The 20,210-nt window shown below is 39.8% G+C and overlaps 3 protein-coding genes across 3 annotated transcripts; all 3 read left to right on the top strand.

Annotated features, from left to right (window-relative positions):
* Positions 1–521: 521 nt before the first annotated feature.
* Positions 522–19,410, top strand: LOC107226911 (dimodular nonribosomal peptide synthase). The gene is made up of 16 exons (XM_046735174.1): positions 522–654; positions 912–1,193; positions 1,612–1,764; positions 1,877–2,103; positions 2,219–2,492; positions 2,568–2,735; positions 3,336–3,353; positions 10,660–10,664; positions 15,848–15,925; positions 16,043–16,316; positions 16,419–16,586; positions 17,112–17,308; positions 17,513–17,702; positions 17,787–18,150; positions 18,246–18,693; positions 18,835–19,410. Exons 1-16 carry the CDS (start codon positions 522–524, stop codon positions 18,970–18,972), a joined length of 3,117 nt encoding a protein of 1,038 aa, XP_046591130.1. The 3' UTR covers positions 18,973–19,410.
* LOC107228181 (plipastatin synthase subunit B) lies at positions 3,360–5,607 on the top strand. Its single transcript, XM_046735180.1, has 5 exons — positions 3,360–3,532; positions 3,747–3,936; positions 4,021–4,384; positions 4,480–4,927; positions 5,069–5,607. Exons 1-5 carry the CDS (start codon positions 3,407–3,409, stop codon positions 5,204–5,206), a joined length of 1,266 nt encoding a protein of 421 aa, XP_046591136.1. The 5' UTR covers positions 3,360–3,406; the 3' UTR covers positions 5,207–5,607.
* LOC124293636 lies at positions 12,809–14,676 on the top strand. Its single transcript, XM_046735181.1, has 2 exons — positions 12,809–13,328; positions 13,417–14,676. The coding sequence occupies exons 1-2, from the start codon at positions 13,082–13,084 to the stop codon at positions 13,962–13,964; spliced, it is 795 nt and encodes a 264-aa protein (XP_046591137.1). The 5' UTR covers positions 12,809–13,081; the 3' UTR covers positions 13,965–14,676.
* Positions 19,411–20,210: the final 800 nt, after the last annotated feature.

Genomic DNA, 20,210 nt, shown 5'->3' with positions numbered 1-20,210 from the left:
TAGCTATAGTAAATGCAATCAATAACAATAGTAGTACGTGTGTATTATGTATCAATCACGCATCTGGCGATGTTATTGCAAAGTGTTCCCAAATGCTACAGTAATTTTATATCCTGTTGAAGATTATTCAGGTGTTAAACACACATTCATTCGGATGACAGTGACAGAGTGTCGAAATGGCAATGAAATGTAACCACTAAGACCTCTCGAAGGTAAACACTTACCCGCAAATCATACTTTACATTTTCAATTTTATTGCTATGAAAGACCATTTTTCGCACTTGCGAGAGCGCCCAGTGACGAGCTAGCAAGAAATTGATCCACATTAAAGCAAGCTGCTGGGTGATAATTTCAACCGGAGCATTTAATCAGACGAATCCAATCACTGTAAGTCTTATTTTTCTTCTGGAATCTACCTGAAAAACCACGAGTCGGCCGATTGAAATTGATACATTTTTTACTATTTCGAAATTCAAACGGGAAATATTAATTGTTGTGCGATTTATCGGTCTAAAATTTAGATGAGTTCGTCCAAACATCATTCAGTTCTCAAGGGGAGCAGAATTGACAGGAGCAACGAGAAGGTTTTTATTCATAAAGTATTCTCTCAAGTGGCAGTCAACAATCCAAATCATACGGCAATTATCTACGAAGGTAAATTTTTTCATCATGTGAGACGTATCACACAATCACTTTGTTATTGTTGTTGAGGGTCCTGAACTGCGTAAGGTCTCGCCGCTGAAATTCTTGTAGAAATGAGTTTTTACTTATTTCTAAGAATGAAGCTCTGCTATTCAGGGTAAAGAAATGTTGACTGAGTGAGCATTCAATAATGAGAAAGTGTTTTTTTACTCATCAGGCAAGTGGGGAAAGTGCGTATATTTGACTATCGCGTGATGCTCACCTTGCAGATGAGCGTGGCGAAGAAACAAGGTTGACTTTCAGTCAGCTCGAAGCGAGGACCAATCAGCTGTCACGAGTCCTGGCGAAACGCTGTCGTCGATCCTTGATCAACGGCGTTGATGCAATCGTGGCGATTTCGATGCGGCCTACGGACCGACTTCCGACCCTCTTGCTGGCTACCTTGAAGGCCGGGATGGCCTACCTTCCCCTGGATCCAGAGTTTCCGGTTCCCAGGGTTAGGCACATTCTCACCGAGGCTGAGCCCCTCATCGTGGTCACCGAAGAAGGAGGTGAGGGACGATCCATTATGGAAAGTGGAATCGATGATAGATTCATCGCAGCTTACAAATTGACTTGTCTCTGAGGTTCGAGAAATAAGCGTTGGATACACCAGGTTTAAGATTGACAAATTAACATCGAAAAGCGAGATTCGGAATAAACAGCTACGATCAACACCCATACCTACAACTTTCTCTTTCTACGTTGGAAAAAGAAATTTCGAATTCCTCTTCTCAGCGTTTTCATGTTACGAAATCTCAGTTCTAGCAATTAACGGAGGTAAAGAATCCGCAGGACGTGAGATGCGTTTATAGAAGCCAAAAGTTCACAGGCAATGACTCGTATGCGAAAAGTGGTCCAGAGAATCTCTCGTCTAAGCGTGCCTCATGACTCTGAATAATTTTCATCTATTCTGTTGATTCGTTTCAGCCGACATGACAATATACGAGGGCACACCGGCCATCACGTACGAGAAGCTTCTGGAAGAAGCCAGCAACGAGTCGACACAGAACATGGATTTGGACGCGTGTCAAGACCTAGCGATCATTTTATACACTTCGGGAAGCACGGGGGTGCCGAAAGGCAAGTACATTGTGATTTGGCTGAAATTTGAGCTGACGTGAGCTTGGAGGTTCCAAAGAAGGAAATTTCTTGGAACGAAAAAGAAGGATTCAATTTCTGCATTTTTCGCCAGGCGTTAAACTGCTCCACGAGACTCTGATAAATTCGCTTCGCTGGCAGTGGAATGTGGTGCCTTATTCGCCGACAGAGGAAAGATGCGTTTTCAAAGCAACTGTGACTTCCGTCGACAGTGTGCCCGAAATCTGGGGCCCTTTGCTTCAGGGAAGGTGCATCGTCGTTGTTCCAAAGCACATCACAAGGGACCCTCAGAGGCTCGTTCAACTTTTGGAGAAACACAAGGTGATTAAACGATCCGAATCAGAAGATTCGGCCACGTGAAACGAGATTCGGAAAGAAGACGAAACTCTCCTTTCCTTTGACCTTGAAATACCTGACTATCGAACTGTTTCTGCAGATCGAACGGCTGGCACAAGTCCCGTCATTGTTAAGGACTATCCTGATGTATCTGGACATGCAGCAGGACAAGCATCTCCTTCAAAACTTGAAACTCTGGATTTGTGCTGGCGAAGTCTTACCTCTTCCAGTGGCCGAACAATTCTTGGCCACATTCCCATCAGGCGAACACACGTTGGCCAATTTATGGGGTTGCACTGAGCTTGCGGGCGATGTCACATATCATTTGATGAATCACCCGAAACAGCTCGAGGGTCTGGACAAAGTACCGATTGGTAAGCAGAGAGTTTTCAATCACCGAATGAACATGGCTCGAATATTATCCAGAAATCTTTAATTCCGTTTCCAAGGTAAGCCGGCAGAGAACTGCATTCTATATGTTGTGGATAAGAAGCTGCAACTCGTGCCGCCAGGAGAATTGGGCGAGGTGGTTTGCGCAGGGAAATACTTGGCGACCGGTTACGTAAAAGGAAGAGATCCGCATCGTTTCGTGGACAATCCACATTCTTCGGATCCAGGTGAGTAAATGAAAGACACGGACATGTACTCGATTCCTTTTTTTGCCAGCTATCCGATACCCAGAGTAGCACACTTGTCGACATTTGACCACTTGATTGGTTGACCGGTAACAGATCACGCATAAACCTTTTTGTAATAACTCTGATATTTCTCAATTGATTTGAGCGAAAATTGGTACACTTCCGTTTCGGAGATGACTGAATCCAAATTCGAAAGAAGAATTAAAAAATTTGATATTAGGGATTCAAAATGGCGGCTTCGAATTCCGGTAATTATAACCAGGCCTCAGCAGCCTTGTTCCCAAAAGTAAAAAATTAGAACAACTCTTTCGAAACTTGTTACTAATAATTACAAAGTTTTGTCACTAGCAATTTCGAACTTTTGCTTGCCTGTATTTTGACTACAAGTCAATCCACAGTCGACTTGTACATCATTACCGACAAAGAATGTACAATTTAGCGAGCATTTGTGAACGTATGATTGACATATAGTCAACTATTGGCTTCGGATACACCCGAATTATTTCTGCCCGAAATAAGCCAAATATGAAGTGAACCGGTGTTGGTGGAAAAATAATAAAGTTACTATTCCACCTGCAGAATACTCGAGGATTTATCGTACCGGTGACTACGCGAGGATTGTGAAAGGCATATTAATTTACGAAGGCAGAATGGACAACCAAATTAAGGTCCGAGGACATCGGGTCGACATCGCAGAAGTGGAAAAAGCTGTCCTGGCATCTCCTGCCGTCGACAAAACGGTCGTCCTCTGTTTCAAACCCGGTGAACTTTCGCAGGTAAATGGAAAAAGAAAAAGAGTACAAAGAGCATAAAAACCTTTCAAAGACATTGCGAAATACATTTCTTATCGTACCGACAAGGAAACATCGATGCTGGTAATAGAAATACTGACAATCCTGCTCTATGATCGGCTTGAGTCAAGAGTATACGAATAGTGCCGGATAGTGTTCAAGTTTTGTTCACTCTGACGGATTGCTGACCCTGTTACAGGCTCTCGTTTCGTACGTGACGGTTAAAAACAACACCCGTGTTTCCGGATCAGATATTGAATCTCATCTCCGCACCATCTTACCTCCTCACATGATACCGCATGTCATAGTGATCGATTCCATTCCGTTATTGGAAAACGGAAAGGCTGACAGACAGAGGCTTTTGAAGCGATACGAATTGATGAGCAGCGGTGAGGAAGAAATAATCCTAAGATATCGAAAACTGAATCACCACTTTACTTTTTCTTCAACTTCTTATTCACATTGTTACGCAGAAAAGGATATCGCCGTCGATTGCGACTACGAAAACGTCCCGCAGCCTCTTCTTCCTTTAGCCCGCGTCCTTTTTCCCACGGTAGCATCGGTGATCGGAAGTAGCGCTCGAGCCGCGGTGACGATCGACGCGAACTTTTACGATCTGGGGGGAAACTCTTTGAATTCGGTCTACACCGTCACCAGACTTCTTGACCAAGGCTACCGCATCGGAATAACTGACTTCATACGCGCGAAGAACATGGGAGAGATACTGCGGAGGATGAGGATCGACTCGGAGTCAGACTTCGATGAGCCTGCGTCCGAAGATGGAGAACGTTACGTCCTCGAGGAGCTTAATGACTCACATAGAAATGACGTTATCGAGTGAGTATGCATATCAATTATGTCGATCGAAAAGCTTTCGCGATGATTGAGTTCCTTCGAAATAAATCTAATCTATTCTCACCTTTGAAATACAGGATGATCACGGACAGTTTTTACCTGAAAGCTGACCTGGATAAGTGGTTGATGCCTGGCATTAACCGAGAAGATTACTCGGAACTGATTGACAAGCTTTGGGATCCTCTGGTGGAGCAAGGATTGAGTTTCGTAGTGAAATCGACGTCAGGCGCGGCGCTAAGCGTCGCGTTGAATTTGGACGCGAGAGACGAGCCTGAGGTGACGATAAATTCGAAGCTGATGGTAACACTTGAGTTTTTGGAGTACCTTGAGAGGCCGATTCTGGAAGAACAACTCCCGAAGGGAAAGGGACAAATTTTCCACTCCTTCATGATGGGAACCAACAGCAGACTCACTTCGGCTGAAAATGTTGCTCTCGTAAGGGTGATGGAGGAACATGTGTTTCGAGTCGCCAGGCAGAAGGGCTTTGACGGCGTGTTTGCAACAAACACCAGCCCTCTTACACAGGTGACTTGCTTATGGAGTTTGATTGCTCGTTGTTTATTTTGAAATTTGAGCAAACGAGGTATGAAAATAGAGCTTCTGGAGAAAATACTACTTATTTCCAATGATCGAACATCAAACTAATTTACAAATCTATCTGTGTAGCAACTGGTGACTGGTATCTACAACTGCGACGTCTTGATGGACTACCAGGTCAACAAGTACGTCGCGTCTGACGGTTCGACGCCGTTCGGAGAGGCGCCCGATAGTCAAAGAGTATTATGCTCCTGGAAAAGCGTGTAGAAATTTTTCAACGGCGGCTCTGTGAATTATTTCTAGCTCCTTACATGCAACGCACTGGGTCCGTTTATTAACAGTAAACACATGCATGTGATCGTGACTACGAATTCAATCCGACAACGATATTAATCAAGAGATAAAACGGATCGAAAGACGCACTTGTGAGCTGGAAACATCTTTCCACACTTGTCTGTAAATTTGTCGAACGTAGAAAAACTGTCTGCTGCAATATACATTCAAAGAAATACGTCAGCATGTCGTATAATGAAAATTCCTCAAAATGTTACAATTAGTTATACCATAGGTGCATGTTGCAGATTTGTTCAGAAATTGCGTTCGTCAAGAAGTTTGTTGGGTATGGTCATTGTTGACGGTAAAATAATAAAATGTACAGTGTTATTCAAGTCTCGACCGTTTGATTCGTCGTAACAATCTGAAATATGGTTTCGATTCCCTCGCGTCATCCGCTTTGGATCATTCAAAAATGGTAAACTGATCTGGTGTGTTGGCACATCTGATAAAAGTACCGTCGGGATTAGAAATAAGTAGCGAAATTCTATTGCACGTTGGAACTAGAAAATTTTGCTCACTGAATAAACAATACGAACCATTTCGTAAGTATCGATCGATACAATTATCTTATTCCGTGTTTAATGTTGCTGTCCTCATCCATCATTTCGGCCGAGTATGATCCTGTGAAAAGTATCTTCAACGCTCTTTCGATGATTTCCGGAAATTCTAGGACAGCGTAATTCAAGTTTCGATCGAATCGTAGCACGTTAGCAAAAAAGTGCTATGTGAATAATAATAAAAATTCAATCACCGTTCCTTTCGATTCGATATTGGGACACATTCAAGGCTACCTCAGGATGAGATATCGAGGTCCGTTTTTGTACCAATTCATTCGACTGTACGCGTATTTGTAAGAGCGTGCCTGAAGGTGAAATAAATTGGCCATTGATACCAATTACTCAGGTACCGAATGATCCAGGCAAACGAGTGAAATAAAAGGTATTCATTTTTTTTTCTTCTTTTGACAGAGAATGGCGCAACAATGGGAATCATCTGAAAAAATGAGAAGTTGTGTACTTCGAACCCACGCTTTCCCTAAAAATGATGATAAGTGCTTGTCTATTTTATCCTACTAAAAATACGAAAAAAACTTCATTCGTTTTCTACTTGGATTCACCACACTAAATAGTTTATAAAAATAAAAAATCAGTTCGCGTTGGAGAGGAAGGCCAGAGGATTGTCGAATTTGGTCGAAACGAGTTTCACTGAATGACGAATCTTTCGCCTCGATTTTCCGCCGAAAATCTTCCGAGTGATTCTCGACATACTTATTCGGCTAGACTCTTTGTAGTGAATGAATATAATAAAAATTTTGAGGATCTATTTTGTAAATCTAAATAATCTTCCGATTCTTCAAAGACCACGCAAGTATTTTCTTAACATTCCGCTTTTTTTGTTGCAAGAATAATTATTATCACCCCGAAAATAAAAAGTCGAGTTTTTACAAGATCTCGACGACACGCCTTTTTCAAGGTATCAAGACTTGCGTGTAACCAATTTTTATCCGACGAAATCCCGGGAACAAATCAACGGATTTTAATGATCTCGGTTTCAATCGACAGGATTTTGCTTCTCTTGGAACTGATCAAATTTTGGGGCTGATGAATTGAGTAGTTTTTGAGTTATGAGAATGAAGATAAAAAATAAATAAAAATTATGGTGTCTTCGCGATGGATTGAGGGATTCCAATGATTTCAGTCTCAATCGGCACTTCGCAGCTTGAGTATAAACTGATTTTGGAATTTTTAATCGGCCTTGTGGTTTGTACTTATTCAAATGAAAAAATAAACAAGTTTCATCATTGCTGTTCGTATATGTTAATGTGTATGGGCTGACAGCGCATCTTACTATTAGCGGAAATTGTGGTGGCATTAAGACTTAGGCTGGCAGCATCAAGTTCAGCTGAATAGACAACTTGTTTAAAATTTAACCTATAGTCTGGAATAAATCAATGAATCTGGTTATGGCTTACCTACAATAGGCTTCAACGTCGTACGACGAATCGTTTATACTTGTTTTGATGGATTGGAATGAATGAAGGAACCTGTCTCTGACATAACATTCAAAGTAATACGCATCATCGTACACTACCAATATTATGTATACGACAATTGCCCAAATTGAAATGAAGACTGCGGGGCCACACCAATCTTCACATTCTGTACCACGAGTTCGAAGAATAGTATTTCACTTTCTAAAATCCAGCAAAAATTTCATTACAAAAGTAATTAATTACTCACAACCATGGTTCTGAGATGTCGTATATCTCTGTAGAGTCTTACCTGTATGTATTGGAATCCCTTGAAACTTATTACATTTTAGTCCCATCAACTCTTGATAGGGAACTCTACAGGTTTTATCCAAACATTAATCATTTCAGTTTTCTTCCAACGAGCTAGAAAAGTCTAACCAAGATATCCTTATATTAGTTTCGAGAATCTGATAGTATACGGCTGGAGAAAAAAAACTTCCAACATTCTAAGACGATGGTGTGCGAGCTGGGAATCTTTCGCGGAGAAGAGACAACAAAACGTCCCTGCACATGTTCTCTCATCGCCGACCGTTGGAGCTCTTTTTCAGTACTTAAACTAACATAATCACAATATTCCTGTGAAAATTTTCTGATAAGATTTATTTGGATGAGGTTCAAATCTTACGAATAAGTTAAGAGTATAAACTAACGTTAAGCCACCGTTGGAACAACGTTGGACCAATATTACGTGGACGCGTGGGTAACGATCAAAAGTAACATTTGAGTTTTTAGAATACCAGGAATGGTCGATCTAATTTCCGAGTAATGTTAAAATGTAGTTTCAAGTACAATAAAATAGGGTTTTTTTTTCATTGCATTCAAGTTGAACATTTGGTGTACTTTTATGGTTTTCAAGTAGTGCCGCCTCTACTTTGGATCCTCTATTTTGCAGGTTTCGAAAGATTTATTACACTCTTTGACCTTTGTTAATTACAGGTATTTTGCAGCTGCCATAATATATTGAATCCGTGGTATTGAATTTTTTAATCCTGCTTTCAAAATCCATCGAGAATTAACAGAGTTATTAAAAAATGTGCATGTACGCGTCATCATCAGTCTAGCCGCTTTCTTTTTCTGTGCATTCACGCGTCATTGCCAGTCAATCGATCAAAGGATGACTAATTCAACAAACAACTTCTGAAACGAAATCAGACACCCAGAAAAAAACCCGCCGGCTAGCAATTTTTGTCTTATTTGGTCGGTTGTATGTGGCTACGAGTTCTGGCACAAAAACTGCAAGAACTCGTAACAATAAACCGGTTAATATCACAAGTTGCAGAACGTGTTTAATCTTTTTTTTAATTGAAAGTTTTACTGTGGTTCCTGTACTGCGGTACGTTGTGCACACATTCTAACGATACTTTGGTAACTGAGATATGTTAAGCACCTATAAAAATGTCTAAAGTCACGAAACGAACACATAGAGAACATTTTTTTAACGCTTGACACCTCCGACGAAAGTCCATTTTTGACGAACTACGATTAACTATATCTTGTAAAGCACGCATGTTCGCAAGTTAAAATATTTTTGTCGTTGTTATACTCGACTAGCACCATGCGCCGCTTTACAAAACATTTGTGTAGATCAGGGGCCCAGTTTGGAACAAGGTTCTTTATCGTGAACGTCGGACGATTATGAAAATAAATGAAAATGACAATCTCTTCTAGATGGATTGACGGATTTTGATTATTTTAGTATCAATTGACGCGCTTATCCTTAGCCTGGGACTAAATGAATTTCGGACATCACGGGTCGTGTGGTTTCCCAATCATTTGAATGATATGTTTAAAAAATTGAAACATTTTATTCTTCAATGTCTAACGGGCTCAAAGTTCGTTCTAGCGGAATCTTTTCAGGTTCTCAGCATCAAGGCCGGACGGTAATAATCTTGTTTACAAATCAACGTAAAGCTGGGTATGAATTAATAAGTCTGGTATACGTCTTCAGCACATAATACGCAGAATCGCTTAAACTTGTTTCGATATCTAAGTATAAATAAGGAAACGTGGTTGTAGTGAAGTGAAATTCCAAATGAATTACGATATCGTTTAAACCCAGATGACTTTTACACGAGTTCAGAGAATTAGTCTAATGGGTACAGCTAAGGCATCCAAAAATACCGTTAACGTTTAGGAATAACCATTAATATGATGTGGTAATCGAAATCGAATACTATTAATAATACGCGTCTTCGGTAGAAATAATTTCTACGCTAAACTCCGAATTGGACACGTGCGTCAAAACTAAGCATAGAATTTTCTCGTAGATTATTGTACTTTTTCATATTTTTTTTTGTAGATTATTGTACATTTTCGTGATAAAATCCTACTTTTTTGTAGATTATCCGTGTATTAGCGTATTTTCCTTGACTTTTTGGTCTTGATATTCGGACAAAACTATATTTCTTTGTAGATTATTGTACTTTTTCGTGAAACATTGTACTCTTTCTCACATTATCGTAGATCAGTGTAATTTTCATTTACTTATAGCACTTGATATAAGTCAAAAATCGTAGTTTTTCGTGGATCATCGTATTATTAGTCGTTATTTTTTTCTCTCAAGATTCACCTAATTGAGATACGATGAGTTCTAAGGTATACGATAGATTCTCTAAATCTATCTAAATCGTATTTAGAAGATGAGAATATAGACCCAAACTTTGCTCGGAACTTAACTTCTCTGCAATAAAATTTCCGTGTGAGAGAGATGCGACGTTTAGTGGATGGTTGAGGTCCGAAATTGTAACCAGTTTTCGTAGGAAAATTCTAGATTTTCGTAATTTTTCGTCACAATTTGCACTTTTCTATAAAGTTCGACGCGATTGTACGGAAAAAAAAAAATTCGTAACGTGCGGGTCCAAAATTGAAATTATATTTCACAAAAAGTGGTAGATATTCGTAATTTTTCGTTGATCCAAGTAATCTTCTACGAAACTCTAGGAAAAAAAAGAAATATTTAATCTACTTCCAATATGCAGTTTTCATAATTTTTCATAGAAATTTCAACTCTTCCAAGAAGAATACAACAATTTATCACGATTATGTACAATCTTTTACACTTTCTTACGATTTGCTAATATTTTCTACGATCTTCTACGGTCGGCAATTCTTCGTAATTTGGTGTAGAAATTATTTTCGCCAAGGGCAATATCTACAAGTCACCCATCTTTCATCGTTATTGCATAGAGTTCCCAGAAGATACAATAATTCTTTGTCGACAATTTTTTTTTGCGTTAAAAAAATTCAGGGATAAAACTCACATGCCAGTTTTTATGTCCTACACCTACAAACTCACAGTTAAAAACCAGTTTACGCAAACGCTACTTGCGAATACTAGCGGAATGATAATGAGAGTTCGTGACGTTACTTTTAGAGAGTATACCACTTGTTCGCATATTATACTATACCATTTTCAATTCAAGCTTAATTTCCGGCATAGCGAGATCGCCCGGCGACGAGTTAACATAAAAGAGCTCCACGATAAAACAATTTGCTAGATAATACATTTAGTAGCAGCATTCAATCAGATTCATCCGACCAGGGTAAGTCTTATTTTCTTCATCCAGAATCTTATACACTGCATTGTAATTGTTTGAGATTTGTTAATCACGTAACTGGGAATCGATATTCAACGTAATCTAACGGTCACTCAGCCTCAAACCAAGTTCCAAACTTTAAACCGTCTGACACCGAATAGACTTGTCTGACATCTGTTTATCTGCATATTTTTTCACCTGACCGTTTCATTGTCCCTTCGTAGTCACAGTTCTAAATAATTCCATGGTTTAAAAAAAAAAAATATCACGAGACAACTATCCGTCCGGTGAGGATCGAAAGGATGTGGGACGTCATCTAAAGATTCTGAATTGTGTACGAAAAGTCGATTCCGTACTTATAGTGTATACCCACTTCAATCCCCAAGCATATTATGATTGAAGTCTCGTTTGACCCCAGTTACTATTAGATATTTATCGTTAGGCCGAAAGATGATCAATGGGTCGATTTTACCCGGTGTGACTACGAAGGGTGAATAATTTGTGCAAGACCATCAAATCGTGAAAAAACTACCGTGAAAACCACGAAATAGCACAGTTTTTACTATTTCGAAATTCAAATGGGAAATGTTAATTGTTTTGCGATTTATCGGTGTAAAATTCAGATGAGTTCGTCCAAACATCAGTCAGTTCTCAAGGGGAACACTGTCGACAGAAGCAACGAGGAGGTTTTCATTCATAAAGTATTCTCTCAAGTGGCAGTCAACAATCCAAATCACACGGCAATTATCTACGAAGGTAAATTTGTTCGTCGAGTGACACGTATCGCACAATCACTTTGTTATTATTTTTGAGGATCTTGAACTGCGTAAGGTCTCGCCGCTGAAATTCTTGTAGAAATAAGTTTTTACTTGTTTCTAAGAATAAAGCTCTGCTATTCAGGGTAAAGAAATGTTGACTGACAAGGAAGATTACCTTACTGTACCCCCACAACCTGGGTCAAAAAAATTATATTTTGTAGTTCACGCCAAAGTATAAACCCTTACAAAAAATTAGTGGCCCACTCGCATATTTAAGGGGTGAAATTAATTCTTAAAAATCGGTGGTTTTTTCGTTTTTCGCTGATATCGTCGAAACAAAAATAGATACGGCAAAAGTTTGAATAGCAAAGTTGTTCATTTTTCAGTGCTCTGCAATATTGTGTAGTCGGAAATTATATAGAATATTTTTGTTTTTTTTTTCATAAAAAAACGGGTTTTTTACACATCTTTCTCTATCATTTCATAATAAAACGTAATTGTTCCGACTCCACATTTAATGATATCAATCTACATTGGTTTTTTACGTCTCAAGAGGTCATGGAACCGGAGAGTTATTTTTTCAAACGCAATTTTTTTTGTAGATTTGCACTAATTACACGTTCTTATCATAATCAAACTGTGAGGTCGACTGTTTGAAATACGTTTTATTTTTTCATGATATCCTATCTGAGATGTTTAATACCGTCATATCAGAAAATAATGAGGCTCTGTATAAACTGACTCTTGGCTGAATGAGAATGAAATAAAATTAGCAGATACAATTAAAGAGTTTTTAATTGAAAGCATAAGCACATACGCGAGAATCGAAATTGAAGAAGACGAAAGCTTGGAATTTCAAGAACAATTCAAACACCATGAGCCTGAAAGTATAGAAGACAGTGAATTGGAATGGGATTCAATTTCATCTGATGAGGCAGATGACTCTCAATGTACAAAAAATGAAGATGAGATTTCATTCGATTACAACAAGAAAGCTGTGGAGTTTTTGAGAAGTGGAAAAACAAAAAATTTAAATATTCGTACAGTTGCACACCGTTTTAAAAAAGTGATTTCTAAAACACAGTTCAAGCGTTGGGCTCATCAAATCAATAAAGGTGGGACTTTTGAAGTAAAAATTAAATGAGATATCTCAATATACTTTAAATCGCTTCGTTGAAGCAACTGAATGTGGCAAGATAGTACACGATATTGATTTGCGACGATGAGCTTTGACCGCACATAAAAATTTCATGAATTCCGATGCACGATTCAAAGCGTCAAAAAAATGTGTGAATAAGTTCAAAAAAGCACATCGCATTACGTCTCGGAAAATTACAAAATTTATCACCCGAAAACTTTAGAAGACTCAAAAAATCTTAAAAAAACAGCTGAAGAGTTTACAAATAACATTAAATCTGTGATCAACGACTTTGGTCTGGAAAACGTTTACAATTCAGATCAAAGTGGATTTCAATTTGAAATGCATTCTGGTCGCACTCTTGCAAACCAAGGATCAAAAGAAATTGAATGCGTTGTTCAATCGATATCTTCAACAACTCATTGTTATACGATTCAACCAACGATATCCGCCGATGGAAAATCACTTTCACCGTTATATCTTGTATTAAAAGAAATCGGTCGTGACTTTGGCCCACGCGTAGAAAAAACGTTGTTCAAACCCACAAACGTTTTTGTTTCGGCATCGAAATCTGGAAAGTTAACATCAGGTAAGAACTATTTAAATTATACATTCTTGTGGCATATTAAATATTGCGAACCAAATCAAATAAAATATTTCTTTCGTTTTTTCGACAGATCATTTAAAGCAGTGGCTAACCGAAATCTATTTTGCAAATGTTGGCGACAACAGTGCGCTTTTAATCGACTCCTGGAGTGGACACTGTTCAGAAGTAGTTGATGCGGTAACTCCTCCTAACAAAAAAATTGTATTAAAAATTATTCCAAAAGGGACAACAGGACAAATACAACCGTTAGATGTGTTTGGTTTTCGAATATGGAAAAATTTTGTTCGGCATTCTTCAGATATAGTAATTCTTTCCGGTAGCGATATAAATCTGCATTTAAGGAATAACATCATCAAACTGCAGTCACTTGTTCACAATCAACTGTCTTCCCCGCGTTATATTAATATGCTTAAATATGCATGGTACAAAAATGGGTACACAGAAAAAACACCCCCTGAGTTCATCAATCCGGTGACGTTTGGTTTTGGAGATAATTCGGAACCACGATGTCACATTTGTGGTGATTCAGCTGTTATAACATGTTCGTGGTGCAAAAAATCTTTGTTTCTCAAACACTTCTTTGAGGAGTATCATTATTGCAATGAATACATTCCATAATACGAAATGAAGAAACAGATAAGTGCATTGTCTGCTTTTTTTCCTGTCATGATTTTACTAGACATTTTAATAGCTATATAATATATGAATTAAAGGTTTCTAGTAAATAAAAAGACGACATGCATGTTAAATAAAGTTTTATATAAAATGAAAAAAAAATCATGTGATACTTATTCGCTTGTACTAAAATGGATGCACAAAACTAAATTAGATGTAAAAGATTTATGAGTATTTTACGATAAGGGTGGAATAGCATATTTGGATTTACTAAACCTATATATAAATGTAAACTGATTCCGTTTGACGGATTTGTCAACCTTGTTTAATTTTCAGGCGAAATAAGAACTTTTTCAGTGATCAAATGACGAAAAATGTATTAAAAAACACTTCTTTGAAAAAAATAAATAAAAAAATTGTTTCCAATTTTCGACTACATACTATTGCAGAGCACTAAAAAATGAACAACTTTGCTATTTAAACTTTTGACGTATCTATTTTTGTTTCGAAGATATCAGCGAAAAACGAAAAAACCACCGATTTTTGAGAATTAATTTCACCCCTTAAATATGCGAGTGGGCCGCTAATTTTTTTTGAGGGTTCATACTTTGGTGTGAACTACAAAATATAATTTTTTTGACCCAGGTTGTGGGGGTACAGTAAGGTGACCTTCCTTGTGAGTGAGCATTCAATAATAAGAAAGTGTTTTTTTACTCATCAGGCAAGTGGAGAAAGTGCGTAGATTTTGACTATCGCGTAATGCTCACCTTGCAGATGAGCGTGGCGAAGAAACAAGGTTGACTTTCAATCAGCTCGAAGCGAGGACCAATCAGCTGTCACGAGTCCTCGCGAAACGCTGTCGTCGATCCTCGATCAACGGCGTTGATGCCATCGTGGCGATTTCGATGCAGCCTACGGACCGACTTCTGACTCTTGTGCTGGCTACCTTGAAGGCCGGGATGGCCTACCTTCCCCTGGATCCAGAGTTTCCGGCCCCCAGGGTTGAGCACATCCTCACCGAGGCTGAGCCCCTCATCGTGGTCTCCGAAGAAGGAGGTGAGGACCATCCATTATGAAAAGTAGAATCGATGGTAGATTTCTCGCAGCTTACAAATTGACTTGTCTCTGAGGTTTGAGAAATAAGCGTTGGATACACCAGGTTTAAGATTGACAAATTAACATCGAAAAGCGAGATTCGGAATAAACAGCTACGATCAACACCCATACCTACAACTTTCTCTTTCTACGCTGGAAAAAGAAATTTCGAATTCCTCTTCTCAGCGTTTTCATGTTACGAAATCTTAGTTCTAGCAATTAACAGAGGTGAAGAATCCGCAGGACGTGAGATGCGTTTATAGAGGCCGAAAGTTCACAGGCTATGACTCGTATGCGAAAAGTGGTCCAGAGAATCTCTCGTCTAAGCGTGCCTCATGACTCTGAATAATTTTCATCTGTTCTGTTGATTCGTTTCAGCCGACATGACAATGTACAAGAGCACACCTGCCATCACGTACGAGAAGCTTCTGGAAGAAGCCAGCAACGAGTCGACACAGAACATGGATTTGGACGCGTGTCAAGACCTGGCGATCATTTTATACACTTCGGGAAGCACGGGGGTGCCGAAAGGCAAGTACATTGTAATCACGCTTCGTACCGAGTTGTCGATAAAATGGAGATTTGAGAGAAAGTAATTTGTCGGGGTGAAATTGAACAATTCCACTTCTGCCATTCAATCAGGCGTTAAACTGTTCCACGAGGCTCTGATGGATTGGCTTCGCTGGCTGTGGAGTGCTATGCCTTATTCGACGACAGAGGAGAGCTGCGCTTTCAAGACTTCATTGACTTTCGTCGACTGCGTACCCGAAATCTGGGGCCCTTTGCTTCAGGGAAGAAGCGTCGTCGTTGTTCCAAAACACGTCACAAGAGACCCTCAGAGGTTCGTTCGGCTTCTGGATAAGCACAAGGTGATTAAACGTTTCGAAACACAAGTTTCCACCACGTGACACGAGGGTCTGGAAGGAAACCAAACGTTTTGTTCTCTTTGACCTTGAATTACCTGATTACCGAACTGTTTTCTGCAGATCGGACGTCTCGTGCTAGTACCATCATTGTTGAGGACTCTTCTTATGTACCTGGATATGCAAAAGGACAAGCAACTCCTTCGGAGCCTGAAATTTTGGATATGTTCAGGCGAAATCATACCGGTTTCATTGGCCGAACAGTTCGTGGCCACATTTCCATCCGGTGAACACACATTGGTCAATATGTACGGTATCACAGAAACCACGGGCGATGTTGCATACCATTTAATCAATCATCCGAAACAGCTCCAGGGTCTTTCTAAACTACCGATTGGTGAGCAGAGTTTCCAATCACCGAATAGTCACGGTTCACTTTTTATCCGAAGATAGAGGATCGGCATAAGGTGTAAGAGAATTATTTTGTTTCATTTCGAAGGTAAGCCGGTAGACAACTTTATTGTCTACATTATGGACAAGAATATGCGGCTCGTGCCGCAAGGAGAATTGGGAGAGGTGGTTTGCGCAGGTAAATACTTGGCGGCCGGTTATGTAAAAGGAAGGGATCCGCATCGCTTCGTGGACAATCCACATTCTTCGGATCCAGGTAAGCGAATGAAAGAAATGGACTTGATTCTTTTCTTCCCTGCTACGTGATGTTCGTGGTAGCACAATTGTCGTAATGTTGACCATAATCTGACTATTTGTTTGACTGTCAATCGTGGTGATCGAGAAATTGAAGCTGTGCCGATTCATTCGTCCGCAAATGTCCTCAAAAACGTCACCAAGATCAAGACGACATCAAAATAAAAACTAGATATTGTACCCGGGACTTGCCGTAAAGAACGTAATGGCATAAAACAGATTTCGGTAACTGTACTAAGTTCAACGTTGGGCTTGACGATATTTTTACGACAAGTCAATTTATAGTTGACTTGGTCGTTGTAATTGACTCTAAAATGACAACTTAGCGGACATTATTTCGTAAACGTACGGTCGACATGTAGGGAGCTTCGTTGGCTGCGAATATGCCTTCTTCGTCAGTCTTCGATCGGTTGACTTTCGACCGAGAAATTTTCGAAATCGACCGGGTGTTACTTGAGTAATAACCAAGTTACTATTCCACCTGCAGAATACTCGAGGATTTATCGTACCGGTGACTACGCGAGGATTGTGGACGGTATATTGATTTTTGATGGGAGGATGGACACCCAAGTGAAGGTCCGAGGACATCGGGTTGACCTCACAGAGGTTGAAAAAGCAGTCGCAGCGTTTCCCGCCGTCGACAAAGCGGTCGTCGTGTGTTTTAAGCCCGGTGAACTTTCGCAGGTAAATAGGAGGAGAAAAACATTGCAGCGAGCATAAAAACCTTTCGAAGACATTTCGAAATGCACTTCTTATTATAGCAACAAGGAAATTGAGATGCTGGTTATAGAAATACTAAGAATTTTCTGGTCTAGTCAAGAGTACACGAATAATGCCGGATAGTGTTTGAGCTTTATTCACTATGAGGAATTGCTCGCCCTGTTACAGGCTCTCGTTTCGTTCGTGACGGCTAAATACAACACCCGTATTTTTGGATTGGAGATTGAATCTTATCTCAAGACCATTTTACCGCCTTACATGATACCGCAAGTCATAGTGATCGATTCGATTCCGTTATTGACGAACGGAAAGACTGACAGACAGATGCTACTGAAGCAATACGAATTGATGAGCAACGGTGAGGAAGAAATAATCCTAAGATATCGAAAACTGAATCACCACTTTACTTTTTCTTCAACTTCTTATTCACATTGTTACGCAGAAAAGGATATCGCCGTCGATTGCGACTACGAAAATGTCCCGCCGCCTCTTCTTCCTTTAGCCCGCGTCCTTTTTCCCACGGTAGCATCGGTGATCGGAAGTAGCGCTCGAGCCGCGGTGACGATCGACGCGAACTTTTACGATCTGGGGGGAAACTCTTTGAATTCGGTCTACACCGTCACCAGACTTCTTGACCAAGGCTACCGCATCGGAATAACTGACTTCATACGCGCGAAGAACATGGGAGAGATACTGCGGAGGATGAGGATCGACTCGGAGTCAGACTTCGATGAGCCTGCGTCCGAAGATGGAGAACGTTACGTCCTCGAGGAGCTTAATGACTCACATAGAAAAGACGTTATCGAGTGAGTATGCATATCAATTATGTCGATCGAAAAGCTTTCGCGATGATTGAGTTCCTTCGAAATAAATCTAATCTATTCTCACCTTTGAAATACAGGATGATCACGGACAGTTTTTACCTGAAAGCTGACCTGGATAAGTGGTTGATGCCTGGCATTAACCGAGAAGATTACTCGGAACTGATTGACAAGCTTTGGGATCCTCTGGTGGAGCAAGGATTGAGTTTCGTAGTGAAATCGACGTCAGGCGAGGCGCTGAGCGTCGCGTTGAATTTGAACGCGAGAGACGAGCCTGAGGTGACGATAAATTCGAAGCTGATGGTAACACTTGAGTTTTTGGAGTACCTTGAGAGGCCGATTCTGGAAGAACAACTCCCGAAGGGAAAGGGACAAATTTTCCACTCCTTCATGATGGGAACCAACAGCAGACTCACTTCGGCTGAAAATGTTGCTCTCGTAAGGGTGATGGAGGAACATGTGTTTCGAGTCGCCAGGCAGAAGGGCTTTGACGGCGTGTTTGCAACAAACACCAGCCCTCTTACACAGGTGACTTGCTTATGGAGTTTGATTGCTCGTTGTTTATTTTGAAATTTGAGCAAACGAGGTATGAAAATAGAGCTTCTGGAGAAAATACTACTTATTTCCAATGATCGAACATCAAACTAATTTACAAATCTATCTGTGTAGCAACTGGTGACTGGTATCTACAACTGCGACGTCTTGATGGACTACCAGGTCAACAAGTACGTCGCGTCTGACGGTTCGACGCCGTTCGGAGAGGCGCCCGATAGTCAAAGAGTATTATGCTCCTGGAAAAGCGTGTAGAAATTTTTCAACGGCGGCTCTGTGAATTATTTCTAGCTCCTTACATGCAACGCACTGGGTCCGTTTATTAACAGTAAACACATGCATGTGATCGTGACTACGAATTCAATCCGACAACGATATTATTAAAGAGATATTGCACCTAAAACGGATCGAAAGACGCAGTTGTGAGCTGGAAAAATCTTTCCACACTTGTCTGTAAATTTGTCGAACGTAGAAAAACTGTCTGCTGCAATATACATTCAAAAGAAATACGTCAGCAGGTCGTATAATGAAAATTCCTCAAAATGTTACAATTATATAATGTTATTATATATATTATTAATGTTATACTGTAGGTGCATGTTGCAGATTTGTTCAGAAATTGCGTTCGTCAGGAAGTTTGTTGGGTATGGTCATTGTTGACGGTAAAATAATAAAATGTACAGTGTTATTAAAGTCTCGACCGTTTGATTCGTCGTAACAATCCGAAATATGGGTTCGATTCCCTCGCGTCATCCGCTTTGAATCATTCAAAAATGGTACCGAAGTTACTATTAGTACCGAAATTCTATTGCACGTTGGAACTGGAAAATTTTGCTCACTGAATAAACAATACGAACCATTTCGTAAGTATCGATCGATACAATTATCTTATTCCGTGTTTAATGTTGCTGTCCTCATCCATCATTTCGGCCGAGTATGATCCTGTGAAAAGTATCTTCAACGCTCTTTCGATGATTTCCGGAAATTCTAGGACAGCGTAATTCAAGTTTCGATCAAATCGTAGCACGTTAGCAAAAAAGTGCTATGTGAATAATAATAAAAATTCAATCACCGTTCCTTTCGATTCGATATTGGGACACATTCAAGGCTACCTCAGGATGAGATCTCGAGGTCCGTTTTTGTACGAATTCATTTGACTGTACGCGTATTTGTAAGAGGTGAAAGGTGAAAACACCTGAAGGTGAAATAAATTGGCCATTGACACCAATACTCAGGTACCGAATGATCCAGGCAAACGAGTGAAATGACAGGTATTAATTTTTTTTTTTCTTTTTTTGATAGAGAATCGCGCAACATTGGGAATCATCTGTAGAAATGAGAAGTTGTGTACTTCGAACCTACGCTTTCCCTAAAAAATGATGATAAGTGCTTGTCTATTTTATCGTACTGAAAATACGAAAAAAACATCATTTGTTTTCTACTTGGATTTACCACACTAAATAGTTTATAAAAATAAAAAACAGTTCGCGATG

This window comes from Neodiprion lecontei, chromosome 3 (assembly GCF_021901455.1).
Source record: "Neodiprion lecontei isolate iyNeoLeco1 chromosome 3, iyNeoLeco1.1, whole genome shotgun sequence".
Lineage (NCBI taxonomy): Eukaryota > Metazoa > Arthropoda > Insecta > Hymenoptera > Diprionidae > Neodiprion > Neodiprion lecontei.
This window is presented reverse-complemented; position numbering and strand designations above follow the sequence as displayed.